We start from the raw sequence: 24851 nt of genomic DNA on the forward strand, positions 1-24851 counted from the left end.
AAAAGGCCCTTCTTGCCCCTCCTTTGAGCCAGATACTCGCCCTTCAACTTTCCCTTTTCTATCTGATACTTTCAGTTTCTTTCCATAGTGTATATTCAGAAGGGTAGACTGTCTTCCCAGTTGGATCCAGTATCCTCTCTGTTACTTATTGCATATACACATGCACATACACTCCCCTCTTTCCCTATTATCCAGCTTCTAAGGCCCTGCACTGTCCGTCTTGACATGCATATCTATATTTTCTTCACCTTTCTCCTTTAAGTTTCCCATACCCCCAGGCCACTCTGACCCCTCTCTTAGCTGGAATCGGAGGAAGTCAGATGATCATCCCCTTTCATACTGACCACATGACCACATGCACACATAGAGAAAGACATAGAGAGAGAGAGAGCAGACCTAGACCTTAAGGCTGATTTTCAAACTCTAGAGATAGTTGGGGATCCAGGAAGAGCAACTTTCAGGAGGAACCAGATCTGGATAGGCATAGGTTAGGATGGTCAAGAGGAAAAACATAATTGGCCACCTACCTTGGGGGTGCCTGGAGCCATGGCATCCTTCAGAAGGGAATTTTTGCTGCCAAGAAAGAAGAGAACAGGGTGACCATTCTACCTGCTGCCCAGGTCATTTGAGGGTAGAGTAGCAAGAAGACCCCAAGAGAGAAGGCATAGCAAGATTAACAGCCAGCTCCACCTAGCTCCACCTAGTCCATTCGACCCTGTAGCCCAGCCTAGCTCAGCCTCTGTCAGGGGGCCAAAGGCCATACTGACCACTGGGAGGAGACACAGATACCAGGAGTGATATGCTCCACAGTGCATCCAGAGAACAGGGCTTTACCTGACTCCTGGGGTCATCCCTGAAGATTCTGCCTATCCTGGAGGCCTCTTCCTTTCTACCCCCTGACCCCAGCCCACTTTTAGTTCCTATGGGATTGGGGTGATGGAGTTGACATGACTCTTGTCAATTCTCCCTCCAACATGCTGCAAACTGTGTTAGGCCAGGAATGATCTCCCCCTGATTCAATTTGTCAGCCCCAGGCCCTCCGGCATCGGGCGCGGCAGGCGGGCGGGAGCTGGGCCCTGAAATATGGTGGGTAGCTCAGAGCAGGCGGAGGCTGGGGCGGGAGGTGATGGATGGGCTGTGGGGGAGGCAAGGACTGTGTTTAATAGCAAAATTGGTATGCAAGGCCACATCCTACGCTAAGCATGAGTGATCCAGAGCCACAAAGTATTACAAATCCCCGCTAAACAGATGCTGACAATGGAACAAGACGTATCAAATCAGATCCACTTCAGAAACATTAATATCCCTGTTCCTGTCCCTTCCTGCTGCTGCCCTGACTATGCTCACCACATCTGTGCTCGCACATTTGCGTTAGTACACACACACACACACACACACACACACACACAAATACATGTATACAGAAGGACTGGCTGATTCATGTACAAAGGCAGATACAGCCCATTTTCACAGCATCCTTGCACACACATACATATAAGGTACACATGTGGAGTACACCTACAGATATATACAGAAAGCACAAAAGACACACATCCAAGGCAGAATACACAGAGTACATATGGACTTACTGAATGCATACATAAGAAACACCTATGGAAATGTCGGGCACCCATAGAGCCTGACAGACACACTTTATGTACAAGCAAAAGCATAGGCAGATACTGATAAAGTAGTGGCTCTCAGTGGGGATGAGGGGGGGAAGGAATGTTTGTTTGCCCAGGAAAAATGTGACAGTGTGTGTGTGTGTGTATATTTTGTGGTGCTGGGGATTGAACCCAGTGTCTCACACATGGAAGGCAAGTGCTCTACCACTGAGCTATATCCTGAACCTCTGGAGATGTTTTTGATTGTTGGAACTTGGGCTGAGAGGGAGGGATTGCTACTGGCATCTAGTAGGTAGAGAATGTTAAACATCCTGTGGAGTCCCAGACAGCCCCCACAAAAGTATCTGACCCCAAATATCAGTAGTGCTGAGGTTGGAAAGCACTAGTCTAAAGACACATACATACATATTCATACACTGTAATTCTGCCAACAGGTACATAGATACATGCAGTCACACTGGGAGACTCAGACATGCATAAAGATGCATAGGGTTACAGGGTCATATTCCTAGAGACATGGAACGGCAGATTCACAGTCGCCACACAGATGGATGAAGAACCGCTCATGCACACATGTCCACGTAAACACATGCATATAGATATAGACACCCATAGGCACTGACACACACCCAGACACACATGCGCTCACAGGTGTAGAGACTTATGGACACATACTCAACATACATATATCACAGAGCAGAGGCCACCAGTATGGCTGAAGCAGAGTGAAGCCAAGTTCTGTGTGTAAAAATAGCTGTCTGCCAGTTCAATCACACAGCTAAGACATCACAGATTAGGACGGACAGCCAGAAAAGGTTCTGTTCAATTACATTTTGTTTATAAATGGTCCATGCTCAGTCTTACTCTAGGCATTGGGGATGCACAGGGGAAACTGAGCTGCTCTTGTGCAAGTCTTAGGTGAGTTCCTGACTTTTATCATTCCTTAACTCCTCACTCACTCAGTAGACAAGTACTGACATCATCATTGTGCTTACAAAGTGAGCATCTAGAATATACACTGTTCTTGCCACACCTTGCCCTGGGCTGGGATATGAGTATTAACTAGTTGAGAATAGAATGGGCAGGAAGAGATAATTATTGTGATCCACTGTATATGACAGGCACAGGCTTTGTATGTGTTATCTCATTAAATCTTTGCAAAAACTTTACAAAGTTGACTAACAGGTTAAGTGACACCTCTGTGGTCACATGGTCTGTGGAGAGTTTGAGATTTGAGTTTGTATCTAACCAAGTTCAAAGTGCTGATTTTTAATTCCCCACACTGCTTCCTAAAAATACTTAGGACTTAGGCTCCAGGACAGAACTCTTGAGTTCTTTTACTTCTTTGCTTGCTGTGCAACTTGGGGGAATGTCTTGCTTACCCTAGGATCCACTTAACTCTGCTGGTGAACAGAATGGAACCATTCAGCTCCTGGCTTGGCAGGCTCATCCACTGGATCTTTTTCTAGCAGTGCTCTTTCCTTTCCTTACATTTGGTTCCACCTCAAATTCCTTCTCTTGCTCTGGGCAAGGGTCCTTTCCCTCTCTGTTCTCCAACCCATCACTTCCCAGTTTGCTTGGTCCCCCAGAGACTAAAAAGCCTGGTGAATGGCCTGCCTTGAGAAGAGAGGTCTGAGCTTGAAGCTGTTGGCAGCCTGGCTCCTGCCCAGCCCATCAGTTTTGCCTTCTGTCCCTCCCTGTTTCCACAGCCCGCCCCCAACGATTTCCTCCCTTGCTCAGTCACTCCCTGCCTAGTGATCCATGGGTTTTAAATTATAACTGGGACCCAGGAAACGCGTTCCTAAGTACAATATTCATGGGCTGGGCTGACACTTTTAATTAAGGTGATTTACACTGAATTATCCTTGGAAATAAAGAAATGGTGCACTGCCCGGGAATAAACCATCATCACCAGCCGCCTTTGTAAGTTACACTTCGTTTTAATCTATTTGGGGAATTGTTTATCTAGTTCATTACCCAACCAAACACCGAGGCCAGCCTTAAATAAGGCTTAAGTGGGGGTGGGGGCACTGCCATCTCCACACGCGGCCCTTCCTCTAGAGTCACCCAGCCTCCCTTTGGCTTTTTTCAGCTGCTTTAAAGCAATGCCCAGAGAGCTGGCTTTCCAGCTGGGAGGCCAGCACTCATAGTGGCTCTGAAATTTCCCAGAGATCTCTGAGCTCAGGCCCCACCAAGCTCTGTGTAATCTCTCTGTATCCAAGGTTGCTTCTCTCTCAGGAAACTCCTATCTGAGGTCCACGGAGAGATCTGGGAGCCAGTCCTTGCCATCTGCACTTCTTTGGCCCCCATCTATGTCCTGCCTGTCTGTCTGTATACATCCACTTCCTACCCCATCACCATCTTAGACACATCTTAAGGCTCAGTTAGCCCAGAGCCCTGCTTGTTGCCTACTTGTGCCTTTGGATATTTGCTTCTCTGCTACTGCCACTCTTCCAACTATCCAAGTCAGAAAGCTTCCTTCTAATGAGTACCCCAGCTAAGTCCTTTGGCTTCTTCCTCCCCATTTTCTCATTCCCTCTTTATTCCTACTGCCACTGCCTTTGTCCTAGAGCAGCCTGTCCTCTGGACCCTGCTTAACCTATTCATTTGCCTTCCTGCTTAGGCCCCTAGTCTACACTGGTCTCCAGTACCATTCTCCTACAGCTTAAATCTCTCACCAATGTTATCATTACCCTACTACATCTAATATCTCCTCCAGCATGGAAGGCCCTCGACTAACTGTCCTTGACCTAACTTTGCTCTCTTCCTTCTAACAGGTTAAGTCCTGGGGTCTAAGGTAGTCTGCAGAACTGGGGAAGGATAAGACAGGATGGAGTGAGGTGACATAGCCCCTGATTTCAGATGTAAAAGTGCTTTAAAAAGTGTTAAGTGCAGAGCTTTCCAGAGCTGCTCTTCCTGTGAAGGTCTGGGTGCCCATGTGGCTGAGAATGCACATTGTGGGAACATATGTCTGTGGGCGTGGATGTGTGTGCACACCTGTGTGTGGTGTCTGTGTCTGTGAAAACCAGCCTCCTCCCCTTGGGAGCTGGAAGGTTCCTGCTTCTTTTGTGACCCTTGGGAATATCCAAAATAGCAGCCTGTTCCAAGGGATCCTGCTCTGTGTTGTTGGGCAGAGGGAGGCAGAAGGCAGAACAGGCCTGCCTGTTAAGTTCCTCTGGGAGCAGCAAGTGGAAGGGAGGCATGAATCCCGACTGATGCACTGCACTCTGGTAGCAGCATCCATAGGCTCAGAAGTGGGCTAGGCTGGGAAGGAGGCAAAAGCATGGTAAGAGGGAAGGAGACAGTGTGAAAAAGGAGGGGAAATGCCAGCAGGAAGGAAAGGCAAAGGAGAGAGCAGAGAGAAGGGTGTATAGGGCTGCAGGAAGCAGGAAAAACTGGAAAGCTGGCAGGGAGGCTTTGGCCACAAGCCATGGGATGGCGGAGGCATGCATTTTGGGCTCAGTTTCCCTATCTGTGAAATGGATGGTCTAAGGCTTTTCTCTGTTCAGGATGCTGATGGTGGAAGGAGAGGAGGGGTGTATCTCAGAAACTTCCTTTCTCTCCCCTCCTGCCCTCCTGAGAGCAAGCAGGGGCGGGGCAAGGGCAGACAAGGCGGGTTCCTCCCGCACTATCCACCTCCGCACCGCACGAACCCGTCAGCCCGGAGGGAGCTGACACACTCCTTGGGAATTTATCACGCACCCAATTACAATGTTAATTGGCAAGTTCCTGAAATCAATTAATTCGCAAATTTTTTCCAATTAAAAATCCAGATAAATCACGAGGGTGGTGGCGGGCCGGTCCAGCCTGCAGTCCGGTACGCGCAGCGGCCGCAGGGAGGGGAGCGCAGGCAGGCGAGGGGAGGGGGCGGCGGGCGCGGCTGCCCTTGAACGCCTTTGCCGGCCGGTCCGACTGTCAGCGCGCCGGGCGCGGCGGGGCCGAGACAGATAAAACCATCGACCCGTCGCCGCCAGCGCTTCGGCTTTATCGATCCGACGGGAATTTCACTTGCTGTGCAGATCCCGCTGTCCGGCTGTCAGACACCGGGTGGGGGGGTGCCGGGGGCGCAGGGCGTGCACGTGCGGAGGGCGGCGTTGGGGGTGCTGGGCGGGGGCCAGGACTTGAGGGGACTGAGGTGAAGGATGTAAGCCTCAGTGGTGAAGGGCAAGGAGCCGATGCAGGGGCTGGGAAGGGGAAGGATCATGGGGTAAGAGAGTGAGGAAGGGGATGTTCTGAGAGGATGTAGGGGTGAAGGATTGTGCAGGGTCATGGGTGGGGATGGACAAGGAAGGCTGTGGGCAGTAGGGATGCCCTGAGCAGTGTAGGTGTGGGGCACCGTTGAGGAGGCAGAAAGAAAGCTTCCACTTTCCAAGCCCTCAGGGGCACTCTGCAGGTTCTTCCATCTCTGCCTCTGTTTTCTCTTCCTGTTGAGAAGTCCTTCATTAGAAGCAAATTACACAGAACTCCTCCTGGACAGCCAAGGTATGATACTCGACTGCAGGATTCATTTTCTGCTTCTAGAGGTCAATCCCAGGTGTTTGAGTATGGGGGTGGGGAGAGGGTAAGACCCTGAGCACTGGTGTCAGAGTGTCAGATTGCTTGAGTTTGAGAATCTTTACCACTTACTAGCTGTGCTACGTTAGAGAAGTCGCTTAACCCTCTGTACCTCTCAGTACCCTCATCTGTACATCATGTACTACATAACGATGTTTTGGTCAACACACCCCATATACTATAATGGTCCTGTAAGATGATATTGCCTAGTGACGTCATAGTTTGTGTAAGTATGCTCTATGATGTTTGCATGACAAAAAATCTCCTAAGGGTACATTTTGCAGAACATATCCCTGTCATTAAGCAACACATGACTGTATCACTTACCTCAGAGGATTGTTGTGAAGATTAATAAAATAATGCAATATAAAATACTTAGTACATTGTGTTCTACAAGGCTTATTATTATTACCTTTAGTATAATTTTCTGTGGAGGTTTTAAAGTATGCCCACAAATTTTTTTTGGCACTCCTGTCTTCAAGAGGCAGAACTTCTGGCAGGAGTGGCTCAAGCGGTAAAAGCGACTGCCTAGCAAGCGTAAGGCCTTGAGTTCAAATCACAGTAGGGCACCCCCTCCAAAAAAAGGCAGAGATTATAGAACTTAATTCTCGTCCCTTGAGTGTGGGCGGGGCTTGGTGACCTGCTAATGAATAGAATAGGATAGAGGGGAAGCAACAGTGTATGACTCCTAGATAGGAAAAGGCATTGTGGTTTCCTCCTTAGTCTCTATCTTGGATCACATGCTGGTTGGCAGTCAGCTGCCATATGGGAGGGAAACTCAAGGAACCCTTGGAAAGACACACATGTGGCAGAACTGAGGGCTCCTGCCAATAGCCATGTAAGTGAGTCACCTTGGAAACAGTTCTTGCAGTTCCAGTCAGACCTTCAAGTGACTGAGGCCTGGATTAATATTGTGACTTCAGTCTCATGAAAGACTCTGAGCCAGTAGCCACAGCTATGCACAACCACCAGGCCATGCTGTTCCGAATTTGATGATCCACAGAAATAGAGATACTAAATGTTTTAGGTCACTAAGTTTTGGGGTAATTTGTAACTCTGCAATAGATAACTAGTACCTCTTTTTTTCTTTTTCCAGTACTGGGGTTTGAACTCAGGGCCTGTACCTTGAGCCCTTTTTGTGAAGGGCTTTTTCGAGATAGGGTCTTTTTTTTATTATAAATTTTTTATTAGGATATTTTCATTATATGGGGGGGGAATTCAAAGTGACAATTCTGATCAGACTTATATTGTACATTATTTACATTTCACCTATCATCTGTCAAGATTGGGTCTTGTGAACTATTTGCCCAGGCTGACTTTGAACTGTGATCCTCCTGATCTCTGCCTTTAGAGTAGCTAGGATTATAGGTGTGAATGACTGGTGCCCGGCAGATAACTAGTACCTCTTCCTTCAAATTCCTCTCTCAGAAATACTTCTTTGCTGTGTGCTAGATTTGGTGCCACATCAGTTCTAGGCTTCCCTCATAGAAACTTCTGACCCTCAGGGCTGACTCCATATTTTCACACCATAAGCTTGTCAGGACAGGGGCCATTTTGGATCCCCTGCACCCTGCATGGGGATTAAATGAGAGGGTAAAAAGGACAATCCTCAAGTCTGATGACTTCAACTGAGTAAGGGGTCAGAGTAGAGTAGTGGGGTAGGCTGTGCCACTACTGTGGCAGACTGGAATTTACAAAGATGGCTGAAGCCATATCTCCTAATTCATATGCTTTTCAATAATAGGGTTTTGCCATTCCTTCCATAAAAAGGCGGTGTATGTTCCCTCCCCTTGAATCTGGGTGGGCTAATACTGTCTCCATCAATAGAATATAGCAGAAGTGACATTAAATGACTTCTGTTGATAGGTTAAAAAGGTGATCCAGGCCAGGCACCAGTGGCTCCCACCTGTAATCCTAGCTACTCAGGAGGCAGAGATCAGGAGGATCATGGTTCAAAGCCAGCCTGGGCAAATAGTTTGTAAAACTCTATCTCAAAAAACCCATCACAAAAAGGGCTGGTAGACTGGCTCAAGGTGAAGGCCCTAAATTCAAATCCCAGTACTGAAAAAAATAAGGGTGATACAGGCTGGGAATGTAGCTCAGTGGTAGAGCACTTGCTTAGTATGCACAAGGTCCTGTGTTCAATACTCAATGCCCCACCCTTCTCCACCCCAGAAAAAAATTGACCCAGGTTCCATCTCCTTGGCTGGAGCATTTTCTTTTGAAGCTCTATGCTGCCATGGAAGAAGTCCAACTAATCCAAGGCCACCAAGCTATGAGGAAGCTCAGGCCACATGGGGAAGCCATGTGCAAATGCTTTGGACCCAGCTCCATGTGAAGTTCTAGTTAACAGCCAACATCAACCACCAGTCATGAGTGAACAAGCCTCCAAATCCCAGCTCCCAGCCACCAGCCACCAACTCTTCCCAGCTGAGGTCTCAGATATCTGAAGAAGACACAGCCATCCTCTGGGCCCTGTTTGATCCCTGTCTGACCCCACTGATTGTGATAGCTAAGACTTTTTTTGTTTTTATTTAATGTTACTAGGGTTTAAATTCAGGGCCTTGCACTTGCTAGGCAGGTACTCTTACCACTTGAGCCACTCCACCAGCCCCTTTTTTTGTGTGTGTTGGGTATTTTTGAGATAGAGTCTCATAAACTATTGGCCTCAAACAGTGATCCTCTTGATCTCTGCCTCCTGAATAGCTAGGATTATAGGTGTGAGCCACTGGTGCCTGGTTAGGAACTAAAATTTAAGATAATTTCTTAAGCCTCTTCTCTGCTCCCATAGATAAACTGGCTCCTCCCTAAGGTCCTTGAGAAAGCTCAAGTCAGTCCTTCAGGGACCAGGAAGTGGGAACATCCCTGAGTACATTCTCAAGATTGTCACCTTTCAGCCCTCAAGCTTCATGGAGAACATACTGTGCACTCCCTTGGATGGCAGGACCATACTGGACTTTTTTTTTTTTTTTGTGGTACTAGGGTTTAAACTCAGGGCACTTGCTAGGCAGGCACTTGACTGTTTGAGCCATGTCCCCAGTGGCCCCAGGCTAGACTTTTGCTGGGGTTGCCAGGTTGCTTTTTTTCATTCTGCTCTGAGGCCCCACATGGCAGTACCTCTTTCCCTGTCCAGTCCCTTTTATGTTCTTCTGAAGCTAGAGCCTGAGGGGTCACTCTCCTCCTATCCCGAAAAATAAAGCAAGAAGAGAAAGGTAGCACCATCTAGCTGAAGGATCTGAGCACTGAAAACAGAGTACTCTCAGCAGAGTTCCAGCTTCTCCCTAGAGAAGAGACCTGGTGCCAGGAGTCTGGTGGGCAGGCTGTCTGTAGGTGGCTTACCTGGTGGGCAGCTGGGCCAACTGCTCGAGTTCTTGCTCCATATGTTCCTGCAACTCACTTGGCCTCAGCAGGACTTGGCAGATGGGGCAGATCGGGGCCTGGCTATCAAACAATGCTGCTGCTTTCTTCTTACCTGGCCAGAGAAAGAGAACAAACATGAACTGAGCTAGTCCCTGAAGGGAAAGCCAGTGTCCAGACCTCTGGCCCAAGCCTGCTGTTGTCCTGTAGGGCTTCTTAACCTAGAGGAGGGGTGAGTCTGAGGGTCTCCAAGCCCATGGGCATTATTCTTTTTGCAGCTCCAAAGGCTATGTGGCCATAAACCACGCCTCCTCAACCAGCTGCCCCTCTCAGAAATCTATTGGGACACAATCAATGCTCTGTGCAATCAAACGTTGATCACTCCATTTCACACGTGTTTAATCATACCATCACCCAGAGTATCAAGTCCCCTCCCCTTTTCCTCACTGCTTTCACACTTCCCAGATCTGGAGAAGGAAGACGAGAGAGGGGAAAGGGATTCATTCCTGTAGTCACTCAAAAAATTCCCTCATCCTTACTCTGAACCAGGCCCAGCGCAGAGTAGTGGGGTCCCAGAATGGAAGCAGATCTAGTCCCTGTCCTTGTAGTGGAATGAGAAAGACCAACAGGGACCAGGTGACTTCCAGGTTAGCATTCTCTCCTCTCCTCACTTTTCCCTAAGGTTCTGTCCTCAACTCTCCTCTCCTCATTCTGTGTGCTGGATGATCTCGTTCATTTTATGGCCGTAACTTCTACCAATATTCTGTGGACTGCAGACTCTGTGTCTACCCTGGATCCTTCCACGCCTCTATATCCAAAAGTTTAATGGGCATCAATGCCTAAATGTCCTATAAGTATCTGAAACTCGACAATTCAGAATTGAGTTTTCAATTTCCTAATCTGCTACTCCTTTAGCAGTACCCATCTCTGATAATGACATCTTCATTCACCTAGGATACCCTGTATTTTTATTTGCTAAATCTAGTGACCTTATGCCTAAGGGAGTTCCTAGCTCAGGCTGAGCATAGAACCATTTCACTTTGACATAGATTGAGGGGGATTACAACTCCCCTGGATGTGGGGACAGAGTCATCTTAAGGCTCAAAGGAAAAGAGCAACTCATTCTGGGTGTGTGTTCTGAGGAGTGGGAAAAAGAGAAAGCTTATCAAAGAAGTGAAATTTAAGTTGCATCTTAGAAGTATACCAGGAATGGAATGGGAGCAAATGAATGAATTAATGAATAAGTTGTGAGTTCCTCACAAGCAGGTGATATTTCTTATCCATCTATATATTTATAGATAGTTTATAGCAGGCTTGGCATAGACTAGATGTTCAATTATGAAGCAAAAGAGAGAAAAGAGGAAGGGAAGGAGAAAGGTGGAAGAAGAGCAGATTGTTCTCAAAGCCAGATAGCCTTCGCAGGGCTGGGATGTCAGTTTTGGAGGCTTTGTGTGCTAGGGTGGGATAGGTGTGGCTGCAGCTTGTGTGGCTAGGTCTCTGTGGAGGGGAAGAGATTTCACTGTCATGTGCCTTGGTGGCTGTGCCTTCAGTATTCATGCTAGAAAGCAGCTCTGAATAAAAGAAGCAAATGTAGTCCTGATCTGAGAGGTGAGAGATGAGAATTCTAGTCTCAGCTTTGTCCCTCGCTTCATTTAGCAGTCTCAGAGGTGAGTGAGACCCTAGGATTCTCTAGGACATTATCTTTATTCTACAAATGGGGAAATTGAGGCTCAGAATAGGCTGTACAGGGACCCTGAACTTGGCTCTTGAGCTCATGACTTCATTAATTTACTCAGCAAACATTTATTTTTTGGTGGTACTGGGGTTTGAACTCAGGGTCTACACCGTGAGCCACTCTACCCACTCTTTTTATGATGGGTTTTGTTCAAGTCAGGGTCATGCAAACAATTTGCCTGGGCTGGCTCTTAGAACTGCGATCATACTGTTCTCTGGCTCCAAGAGTAACTAGTATTACAGGCGTGAGCTACCAGCACCTGACTAAAACAATAATTCTATGCCAGGTATTACTCTAGGGGAAACTGGAGCTCAGAGGTAAGTAAGACATAGTCTTGGCCTCTAGGAGATCACAAATTAGAAGGAAAGCCAGTAAAGAAAGCCAGTGGCTCCAGTCAGTGTAGGTCAGAACCATGAGGAAACTATGAGGGGTACCATGAGAGTTCAGGAGGGAGCCAGAGGGGATTGGTAGGATCCAGGGGGAATGTGATGCTCAATGGGAGGCATGAAGGATGAGTAAGGAAGGGTTGACAAGGTTGTTGGAACAGTTCATTGATGCACAATATGGGGTTAAAGGGGGAAACTGTGAGAGAGGAGGATGGAGAAAGGAGGATCTAGGACATGGGGTCTGAGGTGAGGTATAAATATCAGTCCTTTTGGCTTGAGACACCAAGTCTGGTCTTACGGCTTCCTGGCCAGGCATCAATGTTCCCATATACCTGTTTTCATTTTGTCTGTTTTGCTGACACATGTTTTTCTGCTAGGCCTTAATTTCCCTCTCAGGACATTGGGCCCTCTTCTTGGCTCCCAGCTTTAGGAACAGCACTAACAGGTATCAATAAGGAGACCCTACAGAAGATACTGTCCATCCACCTCTTTTTCTCAGAGGTTAGAGTGGCAGGTGTCAGCATGGCCATGAGTCCTCTGCTTCCCTTCCCCCGCTGTGTTCCCTATAATTTTATATTGAGACCTGTGGTCATGACGTGGATTTTACTGCACTAACGACATGGCCTGCCCAGGTTTAATGACAAAATCTATACTCTGGCCCTGGGCCTGCTCCTCGTTTGCATAATTCCCAGAATACAGCTCCCTGAAGCTTTTGACCTAGGCCATTACAGTGGCCATAAAATGGGCCATAAAACCGCTGGGGATGGCCAAGAGGAGGGGGCTGTGGTCTTGCTGGGGTGGGAACGAAGCCCTCAACCCCCTATTCTTCTTAGGCTCAGGAGGAAGAATCCTCTGGCTCTTTCCTTTCCACAGTTCCCAGAATCTGAGAATCCATCTCAGGCTGGTGAGAGTCCTAGAAATCCTCAGGAAGGTTACCCACCTGATGAAAGAATCCCTTCTCCAGCACTGCAGGCAGCATCACAGGTGGGCAGCCAGAGCCCACCTGAAGTAGGCTGCCACACAGCATTCCTTACTCCTGCTCTTGACAATCCCCCTATAGCTGGGCAAGGCCGTTTGCCACAGGTGGGTCTAGGTCACACATGCCTATGTTGAATCCTGTCCCTCTCCAGGAGGCCTAGCTCCCTGGGGAGGTCAGGAGCCAGGTTGAGCAGCATAGTGGGGAGCAGAGGGAAGCATGAGAAGATGGGGACAGGGACTGGGCTGGGCTGTCAGTGCTAAAGATGATGAATGGGGGAGGTGAGGCGGGAGGCCCAATGTTATCGGCAGTAGATGGAGGGTGCCAGCGCTCTCCGCTCCTGCTAATCCCCGGGCGCTGCCTCAGCCCTTGCACTGATAACGAGGAAATGGGACTGACAACAATTTTTAGCTGAGAGATTCTTCACCAAAATGCCAGGCGGCCGGAGGTCTGACAGCGCCTGATTGAGTGTGTGAGTGTGTGGGGGGAACGCCCGCAGCCCCCTCCCCTCCCATGCAAAGATGGATCGCTCATTCCGCCTCCCGTCCACATTCATTACTGCCTCCCTCCCCACCACCTCTGCCGCTGAGGGCCTGCCACCTCCACTTCCCCGCCTGTCTGCCACAGGTATCTCCAAAGCAGGAGGAGGGCAGGGAGGGGAAGGACCCCCTGACCTTATCCTCAGTCTTACATAGAGTAAAGAGCAGGGCTGAGAGTCAAGACAGTGAGGTCCTAATCCAGAGGAGGCTCCCTAATGACCTTCAGGGAGTCCTTTCCCCTTACTTAGCTGCTAGACTACCTTTCCCCAAAGACAGATGTGAGGCTCCTATAGGAAGGTACTTTCCGTGAGCTTCAAGGAGGGTTGAGTAGAAAGATGAAGTCAAGCCAAGGCAGCCTCTTCCCAGCTTGGGACAGGCTCCAGCCCATCCAGCCTTCAGGATTTCCAACAAGGCCTCAGGTACCTGGGGGCCTACATCAGCCCTCTGCTGCCCTCCTCTGTTGGGAATTGCTGACCATTGGGAACAGGCAACTCAGGGCCCAACATAGGCTGCTCCTTCTCTGTCATCGCCTGTATATGGAGGGAAAGCCCTGCGCCACTGGCTCACTAACCCATGTCTAGCCTTGCAGCTCCCTAAAATGCATTGCATCTATGGCTTGACCTGTTTGCTTTTGTCCCAGTTCTGTAGCCTGGGAGGGTCCATTCTTGTCTTTCTGTTTTCCTAAGTAGCAATTTCCATCTCTACTATCTTTTCTTTCAGCCTGGTGTCTGACTAGGGATAGGAACATTAATATGTAGGTTAGGATGACCCTATTGACAGATGGCAATGGAGGCTGGGACTTTTAAGAGTGTGTATGTGGATACATGTATGTCTTTGTGTGTCCTGCCCTTCCCCTCTCCATTCCATCCCTCAGTAGAAGGGCTTCCATTTTCTGGTGACCAACACACAGAATAGAACTTCAAACAGAATTTAACCAAGTTGCCTCTTTCTGACTGTGTAATCTTTGGGCAAAACATTTAACAATTCTGAGCTTTATTTCTCCTTGTGCGAGATTGGGATAATAATATGTAACTCCCAGGACCTCTGTCAAGATCAATTAAATCAGGGCTGTGTACAAGTGAGGACTCATTATTGTATCCAGTGAGACACACTGGCACAAGTTTGTGCCTATATCTACCTCATCCTGACACCAGCCTGCTCTTGCCCTGTATCCAGCCTTCTTCCCTGCTATGATCAAGATAATCTACTACTCAGTAGGTACCCTGGCCCTGGCCCTTCTGGCCCCTGTGGATTTCCTTCTCCCATCTATCCATTCCCATATATCTTTTTGGTTTTTATGACAGACTTGGTAAGGAAGAAAATGAATGCAGTTTTGGATGCGCTTGTTTGAGGAACTGTGAAAATGCTGAGTAGGCACTATATGTGAGCCAGAATTAGAATTGTAGGCCTGGGAGACATTGACATACATATAAGAACTGAAGTTCATCACTGTTTCCTCTATATCTAGAACAGTGTCTGGCATAGGGTAAGTACTCAAGAAATGTTCACAGAATGAATAAATGAAGTTAAGAGTAGGTGAGACCACCTAGGGAGAGTGTATACACTAAGAAGAATCTGGAACAGAGCCTCAATTAACTGTAACAGGTGAAGGAAGTTTAAGTCATCAAGGATTAAGAAGAAACAGTAAAGAGGTAGGATGAAAGCAAGTGTGATGTCATGATGTCATTGAAGCCAAGAAAAGTTTCAAGGAGGGGGGGATGTCATCAATAGAGTCAAATGGTACTGAGAAGTCAAGAACATCAGTCATGAGAAGTATCCTTTCCATAGTACAACCATCTACCCTCCTCTTCATCCACCCATCATCAGTCCAAACCACCTAAATTCCTCATTCACTCTCTCCTCTCACTCATCCCCTTCCTCCTTCTCCTCTCTCTAGAAAACCATGATTGGCTTCTGCTGAGTGTGGGACAGGAAGAGTTAACATGCTGACAGATGGCATTTTTTACCTTCAGTCAATATGAACAAGGCCCCAAGACTATGATTCCAAACATCTGGATTTCATCAATATGTGATCTGTCATCGTATATTGGCATTCCCCAGTCCCCGCGCCAGAGCAATGCGGCTGGTTTTATTAATACGTCAAATACATTATCCGTGTAATACACTTGTCTGGCTGGGGCCTCCCGCTGGGGCGGGGCGGCGGATTTGAATGTATGATGAATCAGTTTGCATTACATGTTCGTAAGTCATCATTTGTCAGGATTAATAGGCATCCCTGGTCGAGGAGGTGGGGGTAGGGCAGACATGGGAGAGATGTGTGTTTAGCTGTGGCCCATACTTATCTGCTGGTGCCCAGGGATGCCCTGAAAACAGCTGTGCACCCTCTTGTCCAGACCCCAGGGTAGTGGCTGGCACTCGACAGAGGCAACATTTTCAGTAGTTCCAGTGTCACTTGGAACCAAATAGGCCTATTTGTCTCTGCTTTGGGCTTGCCAAACAACCAAAAAGATATGGCAGGGGCTATTTGCACAAACCAGCAAATTCTTATTTATCCTTTAGAATTTAACCCGTAATTCTTTCTTCCAGGGAGCCTCCCGACTCCCAGGCTGTGTTAGGTGCCTCTCTGTGTTCCCATAGTCTCCTGTACTGTATTTTTCACAGCACTTGTCACATAGTGTTATTGTCTTATGTGTATGCCTAATCACCTTCAGGTTTTAAGTTTCTTTCTTTCTTTTTTGGGGGGGGCGGTGGCACTGGGATTTGAACTCAGGGCCTCACACTTGCTAGGCAGGTGCTCTTACTGCTTGAGCCACTCCACCAGACTCTTATTTTTTTGAGAGAGTCTTGCTGTGTAGCCCAGGTTGACTTCAACTTGTGATCCTCCTGCCTCAGCCTCCCAAATTTTGGAATTACAGGTATATGTCACCATGCCCAGCTTCAGGTTGTAATTTCTTTTCTTTTGGTGGCACTGGGATTTGAATTCAAACTTGCTGGGCAGGCATTTAGGTTGTAAATTTCCTGAGGGAAAAAATTAACTTGTTCACTGCTATAGCCTTAACATCTAGCAGAGGGCATAGCTCAAAGTAAAAGTAATAATAAGTAGAAATATAAGTAATGGTAGTAGAAATCAATAAATATTCCTTGAATTAATGAATAAATGATATGGAGCTTGCCAAATCCCCCAAAATGCAAACATTAGCTTGGGGTTAGAGTAGGGGGGCTTTCTCTGATTCCTCATCCCCACCCTGGCTCTGGTCTAGCCTGGGTTTCTGTCCTGCTGCACATGCTTTTTTTTTTTTCTTTTAATCTGTTCATCTTCTTTCCATGACACATACACAGACTCCACACAACATCAGATTCCATACATGTGACATATATACCCAGATCAAACATGCAGGGGTGATAATTCATGCCTTTGCTGTGTTCCTTCTTCTGCCTCTCTTTGTAGATGCTCAGATTGGAACTGCCTACTCCACATGGCCTCCTGCCAGCTCCAGGTACAAGAACCTGGCTGGTGCCCTGATTCTTATTGTGATGGCTGCTGTTAACTGTCTTTAGCAATACAGGGGCCTGAATTGAGCCTGACATGACTCCTGGGTAGCCAGTGGCAAACATCTGCAGGGCAGCCAGATGGAGGTCAGCGTATGGACAGGTTTAGGTTCAGAGTCAAAGTCTCTGGGCTAAGGCACAACTATATCACCTCCGACCTGGCTGTTCCCAACGTAACGGCATTGCCTCTCCGTCGTGGAGCTACAATTCACTCCCTCCCATCCTCCTTGAGCTAATAACTTCCAGACAGCTCCCTGTGTTGGGCAGGGCCAGTGGTGAGGAGGGCAGGTGGGGCCTCCCAGTATTCCCTGGGATTCGGCTTTACAAACTGCAGTAAAGGGCTAATATTTACATGGGATAGTCACATGTGGACCATCATCTCAAATTTCTGGACACACAGACACGAGTAGACATTTTTTCACATCTAGACACACACCTGAGCATCCATGCATGTATTTTAAGTGCAGCCTAAGTATACCTGCATTTCTCTCCAGCTTGTCTACATACTTCCCTCTCTCCCACTGCCTTCCTTGCCGTAGAGCCAAAATGCTAAGACTGTTCTGTTTAAAGTAAAGTAACTTCAAGTGTGTTTTACCCCTACTGGCTCTATGGGCTTATAAAAATGAAGCGGGAACTCCACAGCTGTGGGCAATAAATCCTGAATGGACGAGGAGGCAGTGTTACCTGCTTTCTAGGTAGATGCGTGGAATGTGAGGCACTGGTGACAAGTGGTAGTGGGGCTGGATTGTCAGTGGGACAGTTGCCTGGCCTCAGGAATTGCCTGCTAGACCTGGTGAGGCCAGCTGCCTCCCAAAGACCTGTGTGGTCCGGACAGCCAGAGCCCTAGGGAGAGAGCAAGGGCTGAGAGCATCGCTGAGGGAGGTGGAGGAAGAGAAGGGCTGGGGTGGGGACAGTGAGCAGGATAGCCACGTGCTGCTAAGGCTGAGGAGAGCCCTCGCATCTGGAGATCAATTAGCATCAATTACTGACTTCATTTAATTGTCGTCCAAGATGAATTTGTCATTTTTAGCTGGGAATTAATGGGAGACCTTCACCTCTCCCTGGCAGCAGCAGCAGCGGAGCCAACAACGGTCACCTCAGCCGCCTAGGAGCTCTGCTTCCCATGTGGGGGTAGGGGCAGGCAGATAGTCGGGCTTTTGCTCCGTGGGCAAACTCTAGCCTGGCCTGCTAGAGCTCAGGGCCTAGGTGGAGACCGTGGGTCCTGGGTAGCATCTTTTGCTGCCTCTGGCTTCAGCCAGAAATTAATTTGCTGGGCTGAGCATGTTTACCTTTTCCCAGCAAAGGCGAGACGGTAAACAGCGGCCCAGCGGCTGAAATTGAATTGATAACTGCATCAACGTGCCAGATAACGCCTAAAATAATACGCCGATAAGGAAATTCGATTTGATTTGCTGCTGCGCATCAGATTGGCCCCATCTGTAGCTGCCTGTAATCATTTTCAATTGCGTTGGGAAACCTTATTTGTCCTTAAATATTTCTGTCATTTTTCATTGCTGGCGACAGATCCTTGGGCAGGTGGCAGGGGTGCACTGCCTCTGTGGGCGAGGGGCGGCGGCCGGAGGAGGCGGGGTGGTGCGGCCTCGGAGGGAAGGAGGCAGGGAGCAGGCAGCCGGGCGGTGACAGCTGTTCCTCCAATCAATCACGCTGTCGACAGGGAGGGACGACTGGCTGGCAGAAATTGAGTTTGCCTCACAGGGGACGATTGAGCAAATTAATAGCCCATTAGCCAAGCAGTGACCTGAGAAATGAAGGTGCAGGGGGTCCTGCTCACCCAGGCCGACTGGGGTGGGGCAGGGCAGGGGAAGGGTCCGGAGAGGGGACAACCAGGGAGGGAGAGAGGGAGGAGGAGGGATGGATGAGATGGGAGACTATGTGTGTGGCTAGAGTGAGGAGTAGATAGTGCTGGAGGGAGAAGTCAAATTGGGAGAAGAAGGCAGACAGTCCCAGGAGTGACCCTGTGGACAGAATGGGGTGGAGGTGGCTCTGGCTGATGTCTCTCTACACCTTCCCATGAGTCCCATGCTAATAAAATCCTCTTCACTCTCAGTTCTTTTTTTTTGGGGGGGGGTAGGGGAGGTGGTATGAGGTTTGAACTCAGGTCCTTGCACTTGCTAAGCAAGTGCTCTACCACTTGAATTTTGCCTCCAGGTCTTTTTGCTTTATCAGATAGGGTCTCACAGTTTTTCCACACCTGGATCCAGCCTTAGACCATGGTCCTACTACCTATGCCTGCCAGGTAGCTGGGATGACAGGCATGCCCACCACACTGTTTTATTTGTTGAGATGGAGATCTTGTTAACTTTTTGCCTAGGCTGGTTTTGAATATCAAGTGGCAAAGCACCCAGTCTCTGCCTCCCGAGTAGCTGGGATTACAGACTTGAAACACCTCCCCTGGCCTCCACCCTCAGCTCTGTAGACTCCCTCATGTCCTCTCTCCACATTCCTGGAAGGCTGGCCTGTCCCTGGAGACAACTCTTCCCTGTAGTTCTTTCCAGGGTAGAATGTTATTCTCCTACCTCCATGCTCCTCAGACTGGGAGGTGGGGCCAGGGTCTTGCAGTCCATTGCTTCTCTGCTCTATGTGTTCTATGTCACCCTGTATCCCACCTTGTCCCTGTTATCTACCATTCTCTACTTTTGACAACAACTTTGACACTTACCTTTCCCCCAAGCCTGGTTACTGCCCTGACCTTCTCAGCTCCTCTTTATTTGTCCCTGTACTCTACTTCCTCCTGGAGGACCTTGTCAACAACCTAATTTGCTCTGTGATAGAACTTCTTCCCCATCTCTCTCATGGTCTTGTACCCATTATGCTTGGTCCTCTCTTTACCTGTCCTGAACTGACAAGCCACCACCTACTCATGGCTGCTAGCCTGAAGCCCACAGTATATCATTTCAATACCTTCTTGCCAACTTCTTTATTTCTTTTGCCTTCTTTATGATCCAGCTATTCCCATTTTTGTCTCAGTCGCACAGGTGGCTAAATGCAGCTGGGGAAAATCACAGAACCGTGCAGATATGTGCCAATAAAAATTTAGTTTCCAATGTCAGCACTAATAAGAAATCCTTTTACATTTTTGGGGGGTTTCCCATAGAGACTATTTGATATTTTACCTGCCCTACTTCTGTCCCTCATCTCTTATGAGGTGGCTTTGCTCCTAGAAATTGGGAGTTCTCAGACATGAATTCCCTCAACTCACCTCCTTCTTTCTTCCAGTTTCAGTGGGAGAGGTATTCATCTTCCTGTTTTTGCATAATAACTTCTGGCTTAGAATCTCATTCCTGCCTATGTTCCTTAGGAAAACTGTCAGTTCCCCTCTGTACCACATCCTGTCCTTTCCTTCTTCATGCTTCCCTCCATGAGCATATAAACTCTGAGTCCTTTCCATATTACAGCCATACAAACAACCCACTAGTCCCTTCCTGTAATGAATGTCCTTTCTTTCCCTCCCCTTCACCTAAGATGCTCCAAAGACTCTTGTTTTGCTGTCCATACTCTTTTATCTCCACTTCTTAACTCACTGCAGACTGATTTTTATCCCCACCATTCTATGGAAACTGCTCTCAATCAGTCTCTTGATAACAACCATCTGCTAAATATAATGGATACTCTAGTTACTATTCTATTAATTCAGTAAATATTTGTTGAGTGTCTGCCATGTCTTAGACACTGTACCAGGCTCTAGGGATACAATGAGCTCTTTGTCCTAATAGAGCTTACAATCTAGTGAGGGAATGGATGCAATAAAACACAAAGAATCGCAAAATAGCAGTTGTGCCAAAGAAAGGCAAACAGTGCTCACAATATGGAGATTTTCTTTGGTCAGGGAAATCCACACAGGCTTCCCTGAGGAAGGGACACAAGCTGAGATGTGATGGACAAGTAGGAGTTGAAGAGGCAAGGAGGAAGAGAGACACTGATTACATGCTTAGTCTGAACCTACTTATTCCTATTTTGTAAGTGAGGAAACAGAGGCAGAGAGAAGTTCTGTGTTGGCTTCTGGTGTATACTTGTTCTCATTCACTTCTCTCTCTGCGCACTGAATCTGTACTCTGGTTGCATTTGCTCTTTTCCTACCTCCAATCCTGACCCATGTAGAACTTGGATGTCCCACAGCCTCTTTGAGCTTAACATGCCTGAAGTGAGACTTACCTCCCTCTAGTCCTGCTCTTTTCTTGATTTCTCTCTGAAATGGCACCACCATCCACAGCCTTCCTTAAATTAACATTAACATTTTGGGGTATTTTTTTGGTTTTTTGGGGTTTTTTTTTGGCAATACTACGGTTTGAACTCAGGGCCTCATACTTGCAAGGCAGGTGCTCTACCATTTGAGCCATATCCATAGTCCTAAATTAACAATCTTGACTCTTACTCAGGCTTTTATATCCATCCAGTAAATCAACATCTTAGCTGTTTTTATTTCTGAAGTACCCATCAGAACTATCTTTTTTTCCTCCATTTTTCTAGTTCAGGCATCTCATCTTCAGTCTTTCCTATTAAGTCTTCTAAAGTATTTCTTTCCCCTCTAATTTATTGTTATTCTACAGATAGAAGGAGCTTCCTAAAACACCAATCAGATTCTATCATTCAGCCACTTAAGACCCTTCTTTGGCCCCCAAAGCCTATAGCATAAACTCTGAACTCTTTATCATACAATCCCCTCTCCAGCTTCATTTCCTCTCATATACCCAGCAATACTGTGAGCTATGGCTGGACAAGGCCTAGCTCTTTCTCTAGTACTCCCACTGGTGATAATGCCATGACATTCATCTCCCCAAGAGCAACTTGTAACTCATTTACTCTTTAAGATCACTTTCAGACAATGCTTCCTCTTTGAAGCCTTTACTCTCTTTTTCATACTCTTTTTCATCTTTGTATGTCTATACTTTATCATGGCACATATGTAATATTGCAATTATGTGTTTAATCTACCCATCTTCCCTGCTCTGAGCTAGTTGAGGGCATGGAGTTATGTGATTCATCCTGGTCTATTCAACACACAGTCTGGGGTCTGGCATAGAGTAAAAGTTAGTGACTATTGAATGACTCAGTGACCAAGTTAAAAGAATGAGGACTGGAAGGACCTGTAGGAGAATGTCTAGAAAGAGAATGAGAGATGGGGGTCAGTGAAGTAGAACTAGGTGAAGGAAGGCCATTGAGGTAATGCTGAAAATTCCTTTTGTTTAATGAAGCCCTGCTTATGATCAGTGAGAGTGAAAGTCCTAAGGTTTCAAAAGGTGGAAGCTCTCAAAAAATAAAAGCTCTATAGCTGTTCTCCCCCCAAGATATCAACTATTCATAGACCAGGTGGGAAATGGGTAGACGGTGACCACATGAATACAACCAGATTGCAAATCCCATGCCTAGAAACCTGGATAAACGAATATACACACTGGGACAGACAGATGCTCACACGCTCCTGGAGGGGCCTCTGCAGCAGCCTCCCCCGATCCTAGAACCCCCTGTAGGGCTCTACGCTGGCCCGCCACCCCACCCAGAACTCCTGGACAGCGTGCACGCTCTCTCTCAGCAATTTCCCTACCCAAGAAAGCTCTAAGGGTTTCAATTACCGGCGTGTGGGATTTAGTGCCCTGGGCTTCTCTGACTGGAGGAGATTTATTTGAAGGTTTAGTGTCGTGGAGAATTCACGTCTTCACTCCCAGGAGCCCAGCTTCCGTCCCGAGCCCCTAAATCAGGAGCCAAGATGGGCTATTGTCACTTACCGCATTAGCCTCGTTAGCGGGACCAGGAGGGGTGATTAATAGCAATGCACACACAGCCATCCTGCTCCTGCTGCTCCTGCTGCTGTTCCTGACCTGGGGGGCGGGGGGAGCAGCTGAGCTTACTCCAGGATGACTGAGGACTGGGGGCTTAGCCCCCTCCTCAGTGCCAGGGATGGATGTCCACAAGGCCCTTCCAGATCTGGGGACAGTTTAAAGGTTAGCAAGCCCAGCCTCTGGGGCCTGACTGCTGGGAAAGGGAGGAGGTTGAGAAAGCAGAGTGTGTAGGGGTAGAGAGGTGTGTTTTTTATTTCCCAAATACTCTTTGAGGGCTCCTATGGGCCAGTGACATTCTAAGAATTGCAGATACAGTACTTGAGGGAGACTGTCCATGGCTGAGAAGAGGGGAGGTGTATATGTGAGGGAAAGAGGTATCCTCACGATGTGAGAAAGAGAAAGAAGGGTGGTATGAGAGGGAGGAGAGTGTGAGGAGAGAGAGAGGCTTGTGTATGAACAGGAAGAGAGGAAGGCCACTGTAAAATTGTGTGGGTGAGAGTGGCTGTGTGAGATGACAGGGGAAGAGGGTTATGACAGAGACTTATTGTGTGTGTGTGAAGAGTATAAGAGGTGTGGCTGTGGGGGAAGGGCACACCACAAGAGAGAGAGGTGGAGGGGTGTGATGGAGGCTCCTGTATAAGAGGGTGTGTGTGTGTGTGTGAGAGAGAGAGAGAGAGAGAGAGAGAGAGAGAGAGAGAGAGAGAGAATGAGAGAGGGGAAGAGAGAGAGAAAGAGATGTATGAGTATGTTGAGACAGAGAAGGTATTTGTTTCCTGCCTCTTCAAATTCTCTCCTCTCTTCTCCTCATCCAAAAGTTTTTGGCATCAGGCTAACCTGTTCTGGCTAATTCATTCATTTATTTTTCCATTCATTCAAAAAATTGTTACAGAGAATCAAATAGCTCTGCGCCTAATTTTCCTTATTTATAGAACAGAGATAATAATGATATTGCCCAAGAGGGTGTTTGTATAACTCTGTAGTGTGATTTATGTAAAATGTTCTATAAGAGCACAGAGTTTGGAACTCAATACACCCTAGCATAGCATCTGAGGTCAAGAAATGGTAGCTATAGTGCTGGGCGTGGTGGTGCACCTCTGTAATCCCAGCACTTGGGTGACTGAGGCAGGACTGTGAGTTCAAGGTATGTCTGGGCTACATAGTGAGACACTGTCTCAAAAAAAAAAAAAAAGCGGTAGAACTAGTGCTCATCTGTCAATCCTGTTTCCTTTCTCTTCTCTCTCCTCCCTCCCTTTCTCAATCACAGTTGAGCTGTAGTATTAATTATTAGAGCCAATTGACTGTTTAGACTCTGATGTTTTAACTAATCACCACTAATGGCAGGCACTGGTGGGCAATCACATTCATTTAGTTCTCAGGCAAACCCTTTCTTACAGTGAAGAGCAGACTAGAGGGGGAATCCAGAAATAGCTGGGATTTGGAATGATAGGGGTGATCTCTGTTGCCCAGAAACAAGTCCTTTTCCTCTCCCTGGTAGCTCTTGGCAAGCCAGATCCCCTGGGGTAGGTCACCTAAGCCTTGCCTTGGAAGTGGGCTGGTTTCCTTCCTTACCCTTTGGCCTCAGACTCCCCCTGTTTGACTTAGATTTCTGTTATGAGAGTCATCAGCAACTACCAGCCTGGTCCAGAACTGTCCTCTCTGATTCCCTTCCCTGAGTTGCTCTTTAATTGTTGGCCCTCCTAAAATTCCATTTCTAGGAAGAGGCATTTAGACATCTGTCCAAATTCCATCTCCTTGTGGGGCATCACCCTGGTGCTGAAAGGCATGGAACATTGCACTCTGTCCATCTGGCTGAGGGTTTGAGGGAAGACAGCAGACAGGCATGTGCCCAGCATTGCTGGAGAGAAAGCCATGGCTAGGGACATGTCCCTAGCATTGTGAGCCTAAGAAGAAACCAACTTTTCCTGCTTTCTTCACAATGAAGCCTCAGGCCCCGGCCTACACACAGCCATGCTCCACACTGAGTCCAGGCCCATCCTACACCTGCTCCAGTCTAGCTGGGGAAACCAGATCCCCAGAACTCAGGAATGCCAGCTTCCACTCAAGTGTAGGCCAGGCGAGGCTGGACCACAGGGCCTAGACATCCTGGAGGAGGTGGCCTAGGTGACCATGGCCAGTAGGTGTCGCTGTGGCTCCAGCACTGGGAGGGGGTGTTAGGCAGGGGCCCTAGAGTAGGCGGAGGTGTTGGGTGCCCCTTGACCTTCTTCTGCCCCTTTCTCAAGCTTGCCTGCCAGGAAAGCCTTCACCCAAGCTTCTCAAAATTTAAGTGTACACGGAACACTTAAGAGTTCATGTTAAGATGTAGATTCTGATTCGGCAGTTCAGTCTTGGGCGCCCAAGACTGCATTTCTTC

General features: G+C 47.8%; 1 protein-coding gene and 1 long non-coding RNA gene across 4 annotated transcripts in view; one reads left to right on the forward strand and one right to left on the reverse strand.

Moving 5' to 3' along the window:
• Positions 1 to 24851, reverse strand: part of Rnf220 (ring finger protein 220) — a 221328-nt gene that overhangs the window by 27796 nt on the left and 168681 nt on the right. For all 3 annotated transcript variants that reach the window (XM_074080314.1, XM_074080316.1, XM_074080315.1), the window contains exons 3-4: positions 9519 to 9651; positions 528 to 573 (exon numbers count right to left, since the gene is read on the reverse strand). In XM_074080314.1, the coding sequence (XP_073936415.1) occupies positions 528 to 573; positions 9519 to 9651 (179 nt within the window). The remainder of the gene's footprint in view (positions 1 to 527; positions 574 to 9518; positions 9652 to 24851) is intronic.
• The window catches only part of LOC141424957 (uncharacterized), a 175936-nt gene that overhangs the window by 19698 nt on the left and 131387 nt on the right, over positions 1 to 24851 (forward strand). The gene's annotated exons all lie outside the window — the stretch shown is intronic.

The sequence above is a fragment of the Castor canadensis genome, chromosome 7, assembly GCF_047511655.1.
Source record: "Castor canadensis chromosome 7, mCasCan1.hap1v2, whole genome shotgun sequence".
Classification (NCBI taxonomy): Eukaryota; Metazoa; Chordata; class Mammalia; order Rodentia; family Castoridae; genus Castor; species Castor canadensis.